Source organism: Leopardus geoffroyi, chromosome B4 (assembly GCF_018350155.1).
Source record: "Leopardus geoffroyi isolate Oge1 chromosome B4, O.geoffroyi_Oge1_pat1.0, whole genome shotgun sequence".
NCBI classification, from domain to species: Eukaryota; Metazoa; Chordata; class Mammalia; order Carnivora; family Felidae; genus Leopardus; species Leopardus geoffroyi.
In genome coordinates this window covers 132,586,539-132,604,888 of record NC_059341.1, presented here as the reverse complement: position 1 = coordinate 132,604,888, position 18,350 = coordinate 132,586,539, and the positions used below count along the sequence as shown (strand labels likewise).

Genomic DNA, 18,350 nt, shown 5'->3' with positions numbered 1-18,350 from the left:
TTCTCTCACGAGGGGCTCTCCCCACCCCTGCTGTGGGCAGGAGGAGATGGAAGTTTTCCCCCTGTGGCTTAGCGCACCTTGGGAGTTCCCATCGATTGGGCTCTTGGCTGTCCGTTGGGCTTGACAGTTCTTGATCTGCTGTCTGCAAGGCTCCCAGAATGGTCGGCAGAAGCAGGTAGAGCGGTGACCTAAGGCCCTGTGGGGCCTGCTCACCGCGGGGGGACGCTCGCCCCTACCTAACACACACCTCCTCGGCTCTCATCGAGTCTTCGGAGGCTCTGCCCGCGGGCAGGGACGGGTCTTAGTGCCACCTGGACGCCCGGAGATCTGCTCTGGCGCCATCTTGTGTGTCCCCTCCCCCCCCCCCACCCCCACCCCCCACCTTAGGTTGAAAGTATTTGTGGGGACGGTGGGTGGGTGGGACGGCACAGGCTGCTGGGCCGCCCGGGAGCCCGGGCCTCACCTTTTCTGTGCCTTGTGACCCCCGCCAGCCGAGTTCTCAACATACCTCAACTTCTGCCGCTCGCTGCGGTTCGACGACAAGCCCGACTACTCCTACCTGCGCCAGCTCTTCCGCAACCTCTTCCACAGGCAGGGCTTCTCCTACGACTACGTCTTCGACTGGAACATGCTCAAATTCGTGAGTCACGTGGAGGCCAAGGCGGGCTTGGGGGACTGGACGGGGAAGGCCCTGACTCACGAGGCCAAAGTGACCCAGTGGCGGGCGGGGCTCCCGAGAAACGGGAGCTATGAGCTGGACAGCGCAAGCGACCTCGCTGGGGTCCTGAAGTCCCCGCGGCCCCCCCGCTCCGGCCTCATCTGTGCTGACGGCACGTGCCGCTGTGGTCAGCAGGGCCCGGGCAGGGCTCCACCGCCCACCAGACCCAAGAGGACCTGGCTGGGCCTCGAGTCCCTCCTGGGTGCTCTCGGTGGGGCGTGGGTGGCGCTGGCGGGCCCCCCCGCTGTCCTCATTGTCGCCTACACCACCCTGCTCTTGTTCTGCACGTCCCAGGCGGCTGCCTTCACCGTGGCCCCTCTGGCCAGCCTGGACCCATTCATTGTGGTTTCTTTCTTCCTGGTCATGGGACCCTGGGTGTTGCTAGGCGGCTGCTCTGTCTCCCTCTCTTAAGGGTCTTGGGGGTAGGGTGGGGAGAAGCGTGCGCCAGCCATGCCCCGGAGCTCCGGAATCTGTGAAATTGTGTGTCTTGTTTCACATCTCTTCTGGAAAAGGGGGCTTCCTCGAGCCAGGCTCAGCCCCGTGACAGCGAAGCTATTGCACTGCCCTGCCCCCGCCCCTGTCCCTGTGCCGGGCCCACGTACCCACCCTCTTACTGGTAAGGACCCTCTGAGGCCTGGCCTTTCCAAGATTTACCGCTTGGCTGGGCAAGCACAAGAGGCTGAGCCTCTGCTGTGCTCTCTGTCCCTTCCAGGTGCCCGGCGCCCCTGGGCACCCAGGGCCCTCCAGATAGGCCCGTGGAGGAGGTGGAGGAGCTGCCCCCCCAAAACTACTGGCCCGTGGTCTGGACTCCAGGGCCCCAGTTCTGACGTCACCAGGTGTGTCTGAGCCCATCGGGGCCAGGCCTGAGGAGGTGTCCCTTGGCGTGGTGGGGTGCGGTGGAGAGGGGGTGGTGGAGAAGGCCCTGCCGGGAGCTTCTTGGGGATGAATCAGCAGCTGCCTGACGAACAGAGCCTGACGGAGGGATGATGTTCACCGCCCCGGAGGGCCTGGTGGGCCCGGGCGCCGGGAGCGGCTTCAGCAAGACCCTGACGGTGGCCTCTGTATCGAACCTGAACTCATTAAACGCCCCCCACCTGTACTGCACTCCATGCTGGTGTGCCTGTCCTTTCGTGGCGGATCCCCTCGGCTCGCTCTGCCAGACGCTCAGGACGCGAGGCCTTATTCTCTTGGACGCTGGGGTCGGCACTGGGTCTCACGCCCCTCTTCTCTCTGGGTCTCAGGCAGTGGCCTGGTACCGTTCCCCGAGGAGTTCGACAGAGGTCGGGCAGAGAACAGCGGTCTCACAGGCCAAGGGACCCGAGGGCTAGGGGTGGGAGATGGGCAGCGGGGCACCTTACAACCCAGACCTTGCAGCCGGGAGTGTGGCCGAGGGCCAGCTCTTCTCGCCGGAGGGCGTTGCTCGAGGCATCTGGACGCTGGGCGCTCACTCATCTTTGTGGAAAGTCATTCCTGGGTCTGGTTCGGGGATGGGCTTGGCCCTTCCTCTCCGTGTAGCTCCAAGAACGGGTTTTACATTGTCTAGGCTTGTGCCGTGCAGTATGGTAGCCCCTGGCTCCGTGTGGCTGATTTTTAATTAATTAAAACTAAAGCTGAAAATGTAGTCCCTCAGTTGCGTTTGCTGCATTTCAAGCCCTCAGGAGCCACAAGTGGCTGGTTAGTGGCTACCAGATCCAGCAAGGTAGACGTGAACCTTTCCGTCATCACAGAAAGCTCTACTCTAGATGGCTCCTCACAGAACCTCTCGTGGGACCATCTGGCTGGCAACATCTCACGTCAAGCCAGGCCAAGAGCACCCTCCCCGCTCACTGCTGCCACTCTGAGCCCTTCCTGGGGTCCCTTTAGAGGCAAGCTCTCGAGTCGGAAGCTGAGCAGAGGTGCCAGCAGCCTTATTCTGCACCGATCTCTGACTTGGCCTGGGCTGGATCAGCGGGCGCCTTTGACCCCGTCACCATGGTGAGCTCGACCGTCTTCACCTGCCCTTTGGCGGAAGCATCTGCAGACCTGTGACGGGGACCTTCCATGCCTTCACCTCAAGGCCAGGCCCCCCGGTGCCGTTACCAGCACCTTCCTGCAGACTGGACACCGTGCTGGGCACAGAGGGCCACGGGAAGGATCTTACCCTTGACTGAGAGCTTCTCTCCCTGAAGTGGCCGCCCCGTTCAGCATCAGGGCCCTGGAGTCCCTGGATACCTGGAGCCTGGGACATTGCTCTCAGCACACAGAGCCGCTGTGTTCCAAGGTCCAACCAGCAGGCCAGGAGGATACTCCATATAGCCAAGGACAGGGGTCCACACGACAGGGCTGGATGCTTGTGTGACTTTGATGTTGACCTTTTGTGTTTTCTGTGGGCAAATAAAAGCCAAGAAACCTCCCCGGTGTGCATTTCTTGAGGCATCACTGGTTAGGTGGAAACGGGGAGAATAGCTCCTCCTGCTTCGGGCCTGGCCTTGACCCGAGACTGCTGGGGTCACAAAGGGCAGGGTCTCCAGCCCTCTGCTCAGTCGGTCGCCCCAAGGCTGTGCCCCTCTGAAGGGACCACTTGACTTCATCAGCCTCAGTTCCCCCAGGCAGGGGATGAACACATCCCTGGCCTGCCCTCAGGAGGTTTCCTGAGCGGTGCTGCGGCTCTTCTCACAGGCTTGCTTTCGTTCTGGCTGAGTTGCTCTCAGCCAGCTTGTCACTGAGTGGGCAGGAGCCCGGGAGTGGAGAGGGGGTGGAGACTGGGAGTCAGGAGGTTGAACCCTGGTGGTTCCAGGCCTGCCTGCACAGGCCTGTGGGCGGGCGGGCTGGGCATGCGCCTCCCTAAAATGTCCTACAAAGTCCTCTGGGGTGCAGATGGGCCTCAGTGCCTCACTAGGATTCAGGGATCATTCTGATCCCTAGTCCCTACCTCTTGGAGTTGCTTCAAGGCCACGGCCATCCCCAGCCGTCATTTCCCAAGGACAGCAGGGCCTTCTCGGCCATTTCCCTGGGAGAGACACAGGGTCGCAGGAGCCTGCGCCCCGTGGCCTGTGAGCAGGCCCCCCCCCCCACTCAGCCTGCAGCTCTCTTCTCCACAGATGCGGCCCCCCTCCTGCCAGCCCCCTGCCCTTCCCTGTGGACGACCCCAGGACCAACTAGGTAACGCGGCCGGGTGCCGCTCCCACGCCGGGCTCCTTTCTCTGGGCCTTTCTCCTTTCCTCCTGCACTGGGCGGGGGCAGCAGCTGGAGGGCAGGCCCTGGGGGCTCATGTCCCCCCTTCTGCCCCAGCCTGCCTGTTGGGCCTCTATTTCTTCTGTTGGGGCATCTAGCCCGTTCTTTCTCGAGCTCCCCCTGAGCTCTTGTCTTGTCCCAGGGCCGGCAGCATCTGTGTGAGTCCCTGGGCCTCCCCCACAGCACCTGCCAAAAGTCACTGCCTGGTCCAGGGACAGGGGAAGAAGAGCCTTTGACAAGATCCCCCGGCTGGCGCCCTGGTCCAAGTGCTGGCCCTGCCTTTAGCTAGCCTGTTACTCCTCTGGGTCTCTGAACACCTGCTCTGCTCTGTTTGGAAACCTGGAGGGGCCAAGGGCTTCTGAACACAGCAGGGGCCCAGGTTGGGAGGGCCAAGGAGTGCCCTTGGTCTTTGTGGGGCATTAGCCCTCTCGGCTCTGCTTCGGCCCCATGAGACCAGGGCAGAGTGACCTCCCTCTGCTTCTCAGACCCAGCTTCCTCCTCCTTCCGGGCGGTCGTGTGGCTTCGTTTCTCTGTACTGTGTGATCGCGGGTCATTCCCAGGCTTCTCGGGCTTCCTGTCTGGTGGGGAGGAGGTTGGACCAGAGGGTTTCTGAGCTGCGTCTCCCCCAGGTGCCCACCTGGCCTCCTTCCCTGTGCTCTGCCCTGCGTGAGTGCCGGATCTCAGAGCACCCTGAGCTCACAGGGGCTGACCAAGTCTCATCTCCTCCCCACAGGGCGCAGCCCGGAACCCCGAGGACGTGGACCGGGAGCGGCGAGAACACGAGCGCGAGGAGAGGATGGGGCAGCTCCGGGGGTCCGCCACCCGGGCCCTGCCCCCTGGCCCGCCCACGGGGGCCACCGCCAACCGGCTCCGCCCTGCTGCCGAGCCTGTGGCTTCCACCCCAGCCTCCCGCATCCAGCAAGCTGGTGAGCGGGGACCTTGTGTGGTGGGCCGGACCCGGGGGGTGCCGGGGGCACCCGGGGACCCGGACACTGAGGGTGGCTTCCCCCCCCCGCCTCACCCTCTAGGCAATACTTCTCCCAGAGCGATCTCACGAGTCGACCGAGAGAGGAAGGTGAGCATGAGGCTACACAGGGGTGCGCCCGCCAACGTCTCCTCCTCCGACCTCACTGGGCGGCAAGAGGTCTCCCGGATTTCAGCCTCACAGGTGAGCCGCCCTCTCTGCAGTCCTCCTGCACCTCACCACTGTGCCACAGGGCCTTGGCCTGGAGGGAGTCTGGGCTCGGGCTTCTGTTCTCCCCCCTCCGATAACCTTGGAGCAGCCCCTTTTGTTGAGCAGGGACTTGGCTTCCTTTAATCACTCCGAGGTCAGCTTAGCCCCACTGACCGAAGTAGACTGAGGCTCAGAGAAGTAGGTCGCCCCAGCAGGTGGTGGAGCTGGGATCCTGCCTTCACTACTGGGGCCCGGCCTGGGTGGGCAGCAGGGGAGCTCACAGAGCAGGGGCTCGTGGTCCCTGCCATCAGGAAGCCTCCCTCAGGTCAGGGTCAGCACAGGAGTGAGAGATGGGCAGATCCCGTCTGGTGGCCTCACTCAGGACCATGTTTGGACTGGGAAGGCTAGGAAGGGGCAGTCCGCGGTGGCCCAGGGAAGGTGTCTTGGCAGAGTGGGGTAGGATACCTGCTCTGGTCCTTTTGTCTGCCGTGGGAGAGGCTCGGTGCGCCACGAGCTGGGAGTCCGGTGCCTTGCCTCTCTAGGCAATGCTCTTGGCTACAAAGCAGCTACATCCTAAGGTTGTTGAGATCACACCAGCCCTGCCCTTGGCTCCGGGGGCAGTGGCCAGGGCCGGGGCCGGGGCCGGGGGTGCGTGGAACTCCACAATGGGAAGAGATTTGCCAGGTTACCATTACTAGCAGCTGATCTCCTCCCCCCGCTGTGCCTCTCCTCCCAAAGACAAGCGTGCCATTTGACCATCTCGGGAAGTGAGGAGGAACCGCCATCCGACCAGTATTTGCTTAGGTGAGTCCATATCTGCCGTGGATGCAGCCCAGCCAGGTCTAGAAACGCCCCTGGCCCCAGGAGGAGACGAGTCTATGTTGTGGGGTATGGCGGGGAGTGGCAGGGACCCCTAAAACCAAGAGCTCTCAAGAGAATTTAAAACCTCGAAGCCACTTGATTCAGGCTTTCAGTAGGCCTGGCCCACACCAGCTAATTTCTGCCAGAAAACTCTTTGCCATTAGGCCGGTCATCCATCTGCCCACCCTGCCTCCCCTGCCCGCCTCTTTGCCCTAAAGTTGTCCGGAAAGTTAGTTCCTAGCAGAGAGAGTCTCCGGACCCAAACCCTGACCTCCCCTGGGGCTTTAGTCCTGCCTGTCCCAGCCCTCGGGCTGTTTTTAAACACTCCTTTCACACAAAGCACTAGAATAGGGACTTAGGAGTACTTAGGAGTCTACGTGCTGGAATAGAAGGCGCTCGGTGGCCTCCACAAGCCCTCTGGCCAGTGTGAACCTCGATGGGAGTTTATGACCATGTGTGGTCTTCAGGTGGTGGACAGCAGGCCTCTGCTCTGGGGCCTGGCTTGGGGAAGGGGAGGTGGAGATTCTTTGGGGGTGAGGGGAAGGTCCCAGCTCCCCGCGGAGTATGTACATTTCAGGGGGCTCCGCCAGCTTGGCCTGACACCAGGACGCCCTGGGCACGATTTGCTTTGCAGAAATTCGTTCCAGAGACCGAGCTGGGACCTAAAACAGGGCTTACCTTCGTCGGATCTCAGGTCCAGGGACCAGTCCTTCCGTGGCAGGGTGGGGCAGATGTGTGGCCACTCAGCAAGAGGACAGAGGAGGGAGAGAGATTGTGTTCTTCCTGTGAAAATGGAGCACCGGCTGTGTGCCCCAAAGAGGGTCCCGTTCAAAGCCTCAGGGCAAGAGCGTAGGAACTGCAGGTGGTCTGGCGGATGGGTGGCCAGAGGCAGACATGTGCCTGACCTGTCTTTTCTCCTCCTTCTAGTGTCTTCACTGTATTTTCTTTTAAAAAACAACAACAACAAAAAGATGGGGGAAAAAACCACTCAAAAGAACAAAAAGGAAAAAAAAAACTCAGCATAAAACCGACGATGGATTTTGTTCCTTTGGTTTTTTTTTTCTTTTCTTTTCTTTCTTTTTTTTTTTTTTTTTTTTTTCCTGCCAACGGCAAGAAGATGGGAAACCTTCAGCACAGCGGATTCTTGTCCCTCCGCATTTGCCACTGTCCACAACCTTCAGGCTCCCGAATGCTCCCCCAGACACTGGGCTCCACGTGCCAGACGCCAAGGCCCCGCCCCAGCCAACACAGACACCAGCCGGGAGGGGAGATCTCTGTGTTGGAGATGCAGACGGTCCTCCGGTGCCATCAAGAGATGGCCTGAGGAGCTGGGGGAACGGTTTGGCTGGTCGGAGGCAGATCCCACTGGGTGCTCTTGAACCTCAGGACCCCAGGAGACATGCACAGCCCCTCCCGCCCTGCAATGACCGTGGCCGAGTTTCTGCGTTGGGCTTTTACCAGCGTCCCCTGAGCGTTTGGGTCCCTTCTTTGCCTCTCCAAGAAGACTTTGAGGAATGGGTCTCAAGGTGGTGGGGGCCGAGATTCCTTGTGTGCGTGTGTGTCTGTGTCTGTAGCTCCCAGGACAGCGGGTGCCCCGCCCCACCTGCCGGGCCAACGTTTTGTTCTCCTCCTAACAAGGACACAGCGACCTCCACGTCCCTCAAGAAGGCCAGCGGGTCCTCGCCACCGCCGACCCCTGAGACTGTCATCAGCCTGGGGCAGCCCCATCCCACTTTCCTGGTCTTAGGGCAGAATCCGTGGAGACTGCTTCCAGAAAGCATCTGGCTCCTGGGTTATAAATGAATTCTCCGGTCCTGACACCCACTGGGGTCCCACCGTCCCTGGGTCCTGCCTCTCTTGAGGAGGAGCCTGGGGTCAGGGCTGGGCGCTGGATTTATCCACTCCTGGTTAACACCTGTTTTTACTTTCTTTTTGTTTGTTTTCTCCATGTGTGTATTTCCTAATTTATTTACCTCTTTTTCCCCTTTTTTCTTTTTCTTTTTTTTTTTAATTAAAGAGCAAAGCTTTTTATTACTTTGTAATTTAAAAAACTGAAAAAAAAATACTGAAGAACTTTGGGGGGAATTTTGTACTTTTTTCCTGTGTAAATATTGGACTTTTTTGAGCTTTATTGTGGTTGTTAATTTGAAGTAATAAAGTAGAAAAGGATAAAGTGACATGGGCAGCCCTCGGTCCACCTCCTTGCTGGGGCGGGGCGAGGGGGGTTCCCCCCCCTCTTTGGCAGCAGACCTGGGAGCGGGTGTGGCTGGCGGTCATAGGTGCCTCCCTGGGGATCTTTTAAATCAATCTGAAAAACCGCAGACACCAGCCTGCCGGGGCCTCATTCAAGTGCAGATTATGACTCCAGAGGGTTGGTGTGTGGGGACTGAGTGTCTGCCTCCTCACAAGGTCCAGATGATGCCTCTGGCCCAGGACCACAACTGCAGAGGAAGGTTGAAAGCTCTCTTCACAACCTGATCTTAACCTACACTAGAATTCTGAGTGAGGTCCTATTAATCTCCCTGCCTTCAGATGGAAAAACAGAGCACAAGTAAAATCCCTTGCCCAAGATCACACAGCCAGCTCTCCAGCAGCAGAAGCAGGATTTGAACTCCACCATCCACCAGGGAGCCCTGGGAGTGGGGATCCTGGGGTCGGGTTCCAGGGCCAACGGTCACCAGTGACCGTGGGAGGCCTGCCTGGGAGAGTCCGTGGCCCCCCAGCTCTCTGTGTGCTCCCCTCAGGACCTTTCAGGCTGCATATCTGACCTCAAACAGTAAGTGTGGTGTTCCCAACTACAGGCCCTGAGGGAAAATCTGAGGAGCTAATATTTTTTTATAAAAAATCTATATCCTGGGGCGCCTGGGTGGCTCAGTCGGTTGAGCGTCTGACTTCGGCTCAGGTCATGATCTTGCGGTTCGTGGGTTCAAGCCCCACATCGGGCTCTGTGCTGACAGCTCGGAGCCTAGAGCCTGCTTTGGATTCTATGTCTCCCTCTCTCTGCCCCTTCCCTGGCTCACAATCTCAAAAAAAAAAAAAAAAAAAAGTTAAAAAAAAAAATATATCTTTTGCAGCAAAAATCCTAATGCTTAGTAACACTAATGTGTTGTTGTATCCTACAATATACGTGAGTTTCAAAATTATAATGAAAATTCTTTTAGGTTTACTTATTTAGAGAGAGGGTGAGAGTGTGCACGGCAGGCAGATGGGGGGTGGGCAGAGAGAGAGAGAGAGGGAGAGAGAGAGAATCTAAGCAGTCCGCTCTGCCGGCACAGAGCCCGACATGGGACTTGAACCCATGAACCGCGAGATCATGACCAGAGCCGAAATCAAGAGTCGAACACTTAACCATCTGAGCCACCCAGGCGCCCCTCAAAATTACAATTTTAATATTACTATTAAATATATACCTGTGGAGTAAAGAGGTGTGTTTACAGTTTTCGGGGGGATTTTATTGTCCTTGGAATGCATTTCACTAAGGATGTATTGTAAGAGCACAGTGCCCAGAAGTAACTTGAAATTATCCTTTTCTCTGTGGTTATTGTATTGATTTAGGAAAAAAAAAAAAATTTATTTTTTAAAATTTGCATCCAAATTAGCATCTAGTGCAACAATGATTTCAGGAGTGGATTCCTTAGTGCCCCTTCCCCATGTAGCCCCTCCCCCCTCCCACAACCCCTCCAGGACCCCTCAGTTTGTTCTCCATATTTATGAGTCTCTTCTGTTTGGTCCCCCTCCCTGTTTTTATATATTTTTTGTTTCCCTTCCCTTATGTGCATCTGTTTTGCCTCTTAAAGTCCTCTTATGAGTGAAGTCATATGATATTTGTCTTTCTCTGACTAATTTCACTTAGCATAATACCCTCCAGTTCCATCCACGTAGTTGCAAATGGCAAGATTTCATTCCTCTTGACTGCCGAGTAATACTCCATTGTATATATATATATACCACATCTTCTTTATCCATTCATCCATCGATGGACATTTGGGCTCTTTCCATACTTTGGCTATTGTCGATAGTGCTGCTATAAACATGGGGGTGCATGTGTCCCTTCGAAACAGCACCCCTGTAGCCCGTGGATAAATGCCTAGTAGTGTGATTGCTGGGTCATAGGGTAGTTCTATTTTTAGTTTTTTGAGGAACCTCCATACTGTTTTCCAGAGCGGCTGCACCAGCTTGCATTCCCATAGAAAAAAAAAAAAATTTGATGTTTATCTACTTTTGAGAGAGAGAGGGAGGGGAGACACGGAATCCAAAGCAGACTCCAGGCTCTGAGCTGTCAGCACAGAGCCCAACGCGGGGCTTGAACCCACAAACCGCGAGATCATGACCTGAGCCAAAGTCGGATGCTCAGCCAACTGAGCCACCCAGGCACCCCTGTATTGATTTTAACAATGAGTTAGCGCTCTTCCCCCACCCTCGTGTTTTCATTTTATTTTGGAGTTGTTACATAGATGAAAGTCAAGCTATATAAAAAGTGAGAATCGCTCCTGTTCCTGTCCCCTCACCCTGTTCCTACCCATGATCCTCGCTGGTTTCTGGCTCATCCTTCCCGTTTCTTATTCTGTGAGCTAATGTAAGAGGGAGCAGGTGGTGCCTGACAGTCTCTGAGGAACTGACATTTAACTGAGACCAGAGGTGACCAGGATGCGTCAACCATGCACACGGTTTATTTTTATTAAGTTCGCCAGATAATCACCCGGAAATTTTGCCCAGACTGGAGGGGGCAAACATGCCACTTGGTGAATCAATTTCATTCATGCAACAAACAAACATTGACTGGGCTTGTGTGGGAGGGAGCCAGGGAAGCCAGGTGCTGAGCTGAAGCAGAGTAGAGTGCTGGGGTGAGGGGTAGGGAGCACAGGGCTGGAGTCCCGAAGGCCAGCTTGGCCCCTCTGTGACCTTGGGCATTGTCTGGGTCCTGGTTTTTCTGTAAAACGGGGGTGATGATACCTGCTTCAGAGGGTGATAGGATGAGGTGAGATGACAGAACAACATACGGGTTCTCCATGCCACGCCATGTTCCCAACCCTTTGCTCCTAACGATCCTATGAGGTTGGTGGGTAAGGATGCCCGTTTTGTAGATGAGAACATTGAGGCTCAGAGAAACCTGCCTGGCTCCGTAGCCCATGCCTTTAGCCTTCACTACAGCCAGGCACTTTATATGTGCTCAGTAATGGTAGCTATACATCTCAAACGTGAGGTGTGACCTTGGCTTCCAGGGGCTCACAGCTTAGGGGAAAGACTCAGACAGACCTAGCAAATGGTTCATCCCAATCCAGAATCCGGCGTGAGATGTTCAGTGTGAACAAGAGACAAAGGAGGGAGGGGAATGTGTCTGGTGTCCTCAAGGAAGGTGTTTCAAAGGTACTTGACCTAAGCCTTGAAATGTAACAGTTTGTTGAGGGCAAGTCATTCCTAGCCGAAGAAATAGCATGTGCAAAGGCCCAGAGGTATGAACTAGCTTGATATTCCAATTCCAAGCACAGGGAGGGGCGCCTGGGTGGCTCAGTCGGTTAAGCCTCCAACTCTTGTTTTAGCTCCGGTCGTGATCTCACCTTTCATGGGATCGGGTCCCGAGTTGAGCTCTGCACTGACAGTGTAGAGCTTGCTTGGGTTTCTCTCTCCCTCTCTCTCTCTCTCTCTCTCCCCCTCGTTCTCTGCCCCTCCCCCACTCATGCTCTGCCTCTCAGTCTCTCAAAAATAAATAAATGTTAAAAAATTAAAAAAAAAAAAATTCCAAGCACAGAGAGGAAGGAGAAGATCCAAAGATCCACTCCACAGCAGCTGATGCTGGAGGACACAGAGGTGATTCTGTAAAAACTTGGGGAGCAGAAAGCTGTTCTTACTTGCAAGCAACTCATTATTCTTGAGTCTTGGTTTTCTTATCTGTAAAATGGGAACGATCATGCCATACAGAAGCTGTAATTCCCCACAGGCCCGACCAATTCAGTGCCTACTCTCCTGCCTGACTTTATCTGCCAGCACCTACAATGTGAGACACGCCTGATTAGGGGAGAGGATCCCCATGGAGGTGAACTTGAGGGATGTGAATCTGGCACCAGTAGACAGGGAGAAGGGTTAGGGAGCCATGCCAACAACCCAGGCAGGAGGCATCCAGAAGGCAAGGATGACTGAACCGTTTCAGAACACGGTCTGTTTTTAGCTCGCTGAGAGAGACAGAGGAGTCAGGAGGCTGTGAGGTTGCCTGCTTGGACGCCTGAGAGCACAGCAGGAACACCGACAGAAAAGCTTGAAAGCAGGTGGAGGAGAGTTCCAAACCCGGGGCGGGGAGGCGGCCAGCGAGGTGGTGGGGGAAGCAGAGCTGGGGGCGGGGCATCAGAAAGGAGGGCGTGGCCAGCAGCCAGCCGCGAAAGAGCAGTTGAATGGGTGAGGCTGCCGAAAAAGAGAACTTCTGGCTGACCATTTTGAGTTCCTTAAAAAAGGAATATAATTTAGAAAAAAAATGCACGTATCTTAAGTTTACAGCTCCATTGTTCTTCCCCTGTCTCTACACACCTGTGAAATCACCACCTGATGAATTGTAGGCGACTGTCAATACTGCAGCGGGCTCCCTCCAGCCCCTTCCCATTCAGTGTCCCCCACTCCCGTACAGACACAGGACGCCACCCTTCCGGATTCCATCAACAGGTGATCTTCTGACTCCAGGAGGTGGGAGGAGGCAGTGCGCGCGCAGGAGCCCCCACGGGAGGAGGAAGGCCTGGGCCCGGCACCTCCTCGGGTGGGTTTTGAGGGTCAGAGACTTGTGCACCTGTTTGGAGGCCGAAGAACCCTTGGGCGGGGGGGAGGCGGTGACGGGCTGCAGAAGGTTTAGAGGAGCGGGGAGAGGAGGGGACAGAGGGAGAACCTGGTCTGGGACAAAAGGAGGGGCAGGGCCTCCACCGGACTCGGTTCGGTCACTTCCCCTGTGTGGCTGGTCACTCGCAAAAAGCACAAGCCCCTGGTGTCACTGCGCTGCTCCCTCCTAGACGGTGGCCTCCCGTCTGCATTCCTACCTACAACCCAGGGCCTCCCACGGGGAGTGGACCCGGCGGACCCCTGTGGCCAGCTCCGGGGGGGGGGGGGGCGACTCCGGCAGGGCTTTAGCGAAGGGAAGAGCCTTCTACTCCAAGATCCTCTCGCCCTCTGCCGCTCCCCCAGCCATGCCCTAGTTGAGAAACAGATGTGGGCAGGGTTGGAGCTAAGAACGCCGAGCCCTGCGTCACATCCTCCCTCCCAGAGCTCACCACACAAGCGCCCGCAGAAACGCGCCAGTCAGTCCGAGGGATGAACACCTTCCGAGCTCCCGCCTCGCCCGGCCCGATCCCCAGCCTGTACGACTCTCTTACTCACGCCACACTTCTCTGGGGCCGTGACCCTGCCGTGGGGGAGAAGGGGTCTGGTGCGCACGATCGATGTTGCCGTGGTGACACCTGTCCCCGCCCCTCCTCCTCTCCCTCCGGCCCCTCCCCGCCTCCTCTTCTTTCAGCCTCTCTCCAGCAGCTTCTGTGCCCTCCCAACGGCGTGAGGCCGCAGCCCCCACAGCCTCCTGAGGTTCAGGAAGCTGCCCTTCGGGGCCTGGCTTCACCCAGGCTGTGCTGCCCCAACAGGAGAGGCTGTCGGGACAGGGGAGCAGCCCAGCCAGCTTCCCCGGGGTGAGCAGAGTGGAGGGCCCAGCCCTGGGGCACAAGGAGGCTCCCCGGGGACCCCTGGGGACTGTAACCTGGCCTCCTGCAGGTCCCGGGGGAGAATAGCACCCGAGGTAATTACACCTCCCAGCTTTTCATCTCAGCACCTTCAAAGCACCCATGATGAAGGGGCGGCCCCTTTGAAGTTGTACCCAGTCACTGTAGCTCCGAGGCTGGCACAGCCCAGCCTCTTGCTTTCTCCTCTCCTCCCTCTCATTAAAGCCTCTCTGAAGAAACCCTGGACCCTGCCTCCCTAGCTCCCCACCTGCAGTGAACCTCTCTTTCCCAATGGCAGCCCTCCAGGGTAGCTGGCCGCAGCCTGGGATTTTGTAGAGAATCTGACCCATGTTCCTAGGAACTCCAAGGAAACTGGCAGTAAATCCTTCTCTCTGGCCTGCTTTCATTTGCTTGTTTGTTCGTTTCAGCTAGGTAAATTAGAAGTGGGACTCGGCCTCACCTACATGGGAGGGACAGGGGTGTGTGTGTGTGTGTGTGTGTGCACGTATGTGTCTCCACTCAGGCTCTTTTCGCAGCAACCTGTAAATCATCACCAGCCACATCCCTGATTTATACACACACACCCCAGATGGCATCCGAGAAACGGCCTGGCTGATGGCCACTGATGCCCTGAATGTCACCACCCCTACAAGAGAGGCTGTGCAAAGTCGGAAGCATTTTCTCTTGCTGCCCGATTTTCCTAGTCCCCTTTGGGCTGGCATGGGTCCCGGGTTCATGTCACAAACATCCTGTGTGCCAGGCTGCTCTGGTGTGACCTTGGCCTCTCTGTGCCTCAGTTTCCTTATGGCAGTCACTGCTGCTTGTTGAGATGACAAAGAGGTTAGTGCATTGCTGGCTCCGAGTAGATGCTCAATAAATAGTAGTTGTGATAAAGGTGATGGAGAGCACACCCCCGTGTGTCAGGTGCTGGGAATGCAAAGATGATTACGATCTGGTCCTTTTTTGCCCTCCATTTATGGGAGCACTATTCTCCTGACTTCCAGAAATTTTCTGTGCATTTTAAATCACACACACACACACACGCATACGCCCCCCCAATACATATGCCCGTATGTATTTGCATTAAATGTGACATCCAGTACTCACTGTCCTTTGTGATATTTTCTTTTTTCCACTTGATGACATATCCAGGGGAACTGATATTTTATCAAGGACCCGAAAGGAGGGGCAGAAGGAAACGGGGCGGAGATAGGAGTCAGGAACATGTTCCCGGTGATGACAACAGCAGCCTCGAGGCCCTGACGCTGCTAGAAATAGAATCACTGATGGCAGATCAGAATCAGCCCCGTAGAGCCTGTTTTTGTTTTCAATTCCAGACAGGAGTTTCAGGAAGGGCCTTCTTACTGTTTCTATTTGTAGCTACTAAAAACAGCACACACTGAGTGCCCTTAACATGCCAGGTCCTGTGCCAACAGCCTGACTTGTGTTGTCTCATTTAATCCTCACATCAGCCCTGCAGGGATGGATGGTACGGTTAGTAGACCCATTTTACAGAGGAAGAAACTGAGGCTCAGAGAAGCTAAGTGATTTGCTCAAAGTCTCGCAACCTATCCGCGGTGGAGCTGGGATTTGAACCCAGTAGTTTGGCCACTGCACAGACCAAAGGCCTCAGAAAGAGCCACCCCCTCCCGATGGCTCTGTCCTAGTTCCCTCCTGATGGCTCTGTCCTAGTGCCTTCGGTGTCTGCTGTTGAAGTCACACGTCCGCCCTTGTCCTTTCTGGGTGACCCTGGGAGAGCCACTTAAACGTTCTGAGCTGCTGAACATCTGAGGGTTTTCCTCCCCAGACATCCCCTTTTCCTTAACAGACCCTTCCTTCCCTCTCAGTACTTTGGGTTCCTTAGCGGCTGACTCCACCCCCTGGCTCTGGGGGAGGGCCATGATCTAGGCCTGGCCAATTGGAGCACTGCATCTCCTGGCTACAATCATTGGCTCAGAGAATGGAACATGACTCAAGATGGGCCAATCAGAGGCAGTCCTGGGACAAAACTTTTTGAGACTTCTTGAGAAAGAGGTCCTCAGCCATCGTCGCTGTGGGGGGTAAGAATGCCCGAGAACGAGGTCAGCGCGTGCGCGCGAACACACACACACAGAGACGCACACGCGACAGAGAAATAGTGTCCCAATGACCCTGCGGGAAGCCTCCGGTCCGGCTCTGCCTTGCACTTCCTAATTGAGCCCATAAATTCACTTTCTTTGTGTAACTTGAACTGGGTTTCAATCTCTTGGCAAACAAAACGGTCTAATTCAGGTAAAAAGTTAGCTGGGTCTTCAGTGTGGACGGCAGCGCGACCATCAGCGGTGTGCACAGTACTGGGCTGACATTTTCACATCTATTTATCAGGACAATTCTGCCAGATGGGCTGTTCTTACATTCCACCTACTTACTGATGGGGAAACTGAGGCTCCAAGAGGCAAAGCCACATGCCTAAGGTGCTTTGCCTGCCACACCATGCTGCCTTTCCAGGGCACCAGGCCAGGTCCCCCACAGCATCCTTGGGGACAAGTTGGAGACACAGAGGCTGCAGGTAACCTGAGTGCTCTGGGCTCTGGGCTGCTCATCAGCTTGCACTGCTGAGGCCTTCGCTCTTCCCGAATCTGTACTCCCCTGCCAAATGCTAGGAGTGGGTTTTGGATGTGGAGATAATCCAACCAGGTCCCTACTATTGAGAGGTTCTCAGATGCACAGTGAGAAGAAAACAGAAGGAAACAGTATATCATTTATGTAAATAACCTTTGTTCTTATTTCGGAAATATTACGTGCTTTTGCCAACAAATTTTGGAAAATACAGGGAAACTAGGTGGCTGGGGAGGGGGAAGGTAAGGTAACCAAACCAATATTTATAACCCTGCCACTTAGAAGGACCCACTGTTGCCCTGCATCCAGCTCTCTGCTGTCAGCATAGAGCCTGCTTCAGATTTCAGATCATCTGTCTCCCCCCACCCCCACCCCGCTCTCTCTGCACCTCCCCGCCTCACGTTCTCTCTCTCAAAAATAAATATTTAATAAAAGGACCCACTGTTGACATTTTGTCATATTTCCTTCCAATCTTTCTTCTAATCTTTTTTTTTTTTTTTTTTTTTTACAGAGTTCAGACCAGGTTGTCATGCAAATGTATTACTTCCTTTTTACTCATTATGATTCCTAATCATTTCCCCACGTTATTAGAAATGTGTAAAGAGGCTATTTTAATACCTACACAATATGCCATTGTATGGATAGGCCGGAATTTACTTCACAATTCTTTGATGACTTTCAGGTTGTTTCCAAACTTTCTGTTGTGGAGAAGCGAATTCGGACAAGGGGGCAAAGGGGGGGGGGGGATCGAGAAGAAACCAAAAGATGACCTCTGGTACGGTCTTTGAGGGAAGAGTAGCTGTTTGCTGGAGGTGGAAAAAGGCATTCTGCCTTCAGTACCCACTGGGCAGGTATAAAGATGACTGGTGGGCGGGGAACTGTTATAATTGTCCAGAGATAAAGGGACCGGAACCAGGGCAGTGACCCCATGCGTGGAGGGGAGAAGGGACCGACATGAGCAGCATCTTTGAGCCTCCGTGGATGGGCAATTGCATGGACTGGGGAGGAGGCAGAGGGGGTGAACACTGATCTTCATTTTGGAAAGCCTGGGAGAGAGAAGGAGGAAAAGCAGAGAGCAAACAACCAGGGTTCCCACTTCCTCCTGCGAACCTGCCGTGTCACCCGGGCCAGGTGACTTTCTGTCTTCAAGCCTAAAAATACCCACGACTTGTCAATGACCCCACCAGCCTAGGGCCTCCGTAAGTTGAGACCCAAAAGTTAAGTAAGTACCCTTGACGAGCAGGGGCTAAGAACCTGAATTTGGGGGCGGTTTGGCCCAAACACTCTGAGGGGGTTGGCGGATGTCGGAATGTGTCTGCTTTGTAAGGTTTCTACGCTAAGCATAAGAAATAGTGAAACCGGGACCAGAACTTTGCCCTGGAGAGCTGGAAAGTCATACACAGATGATTATAACGCAACCAATAAGGCTTGTTCTGTGTGTTGGGATAGCCGCGAGGAACTTCTTACCTGAGGCTGGGAAAGAATTTTTTTATAGGACTCTTTCTAGAAGGTATTCATTAGTGCTACAGATACCTTTTGAGCGTGTTCTCTATGCCAACCCCAGTACGAAGCACTGGGATTAGATCAGGAAACAAAAAGAATGTACATCTTTGTCCTCATGGGGCTTTTGTGCTACTGACAGAAGACAGAAAAACAGGCAAACTATCTATTAAGATTGAAATTAAGTGATAAGGGGAAAAATAGAGCATAGTAAGAGGGAAATCAGGAGTGCATGTGAGGGACTTGGCAATTTTATTGGTGGGGTCAGGGAAGGCCTCAGTGAGTGAGGAACATTTGAACAAATCCTTGAAGAAGATGAGGGAGGGACCATTTGGATATCTGAGGGAACGGTGATCCTAGCAACTGGAACAGCCAGTGCAAAGGATTTGAGGCAGAGTGTGCTTGGCTTGTCCTAGGAACAGAAAGTGGTCAGTGTGGAGAGAAAGAAGAGGTGGCAATGAGGTCGGACAAACCTCGGTGGATAGAATGTCAAATCAAGCAAGGCTTTGTGAGGATTTGTAAGGGCTTTTCTTTTACTCAGAGTAAAATGGGGGAACAATGGGGGTTTTTTGAGCCAAGAACTCCCATGTTCTGACTTAGG

At 55.1% G+C, this 18,350-nt stretch overlaps 1 protein-coding gene across 14 annotated transcripts in view; it reads left to right on the top strand.

Annotated features, from left to right (window-relative positions):
• Positions 1-8,143, top strand: part of LOC123592180 (casein kinase I) — a 35,260-nt gene extending 27,117 nt beyond the window's left edge. For 3 of the 14 annotated variants that reach the window (XM_045467200.1, XM_045467198.1, XM_045467199.1), the window contains exons 7-11: positions 492-640; positions 4,665-4,857; positions 4,960-5,099; positions 5,844-5,909; positions 6,894-8,143. In XM_045467200.1, the coding sequence (XP_045323156.1) occupies positions 492-640; positions 4,665-4,857; positions 4,960-5,099; positions 5,844-5,876 (515 nt within the window). In that variant the 3' untranslated portion in view covers positions 5,877-5,909; positions 6,894-8,143. Of the gene's footprint in view, positions 1-491; positions 3,111-3,798; positions 3,860-4,664; positions 4,858-4,959; positions 5,100-5,843; positions 5,910-6,600 lie in introns of those variants that run through there. The other 11 variants (XM_045467192.1, XM_045467191.1, XM_045467193.1 and 8 more) reach the window with 8 other exon arrangements.
• Positions 8,144-18,350: the final 10,207 nt, after the last annotated feature.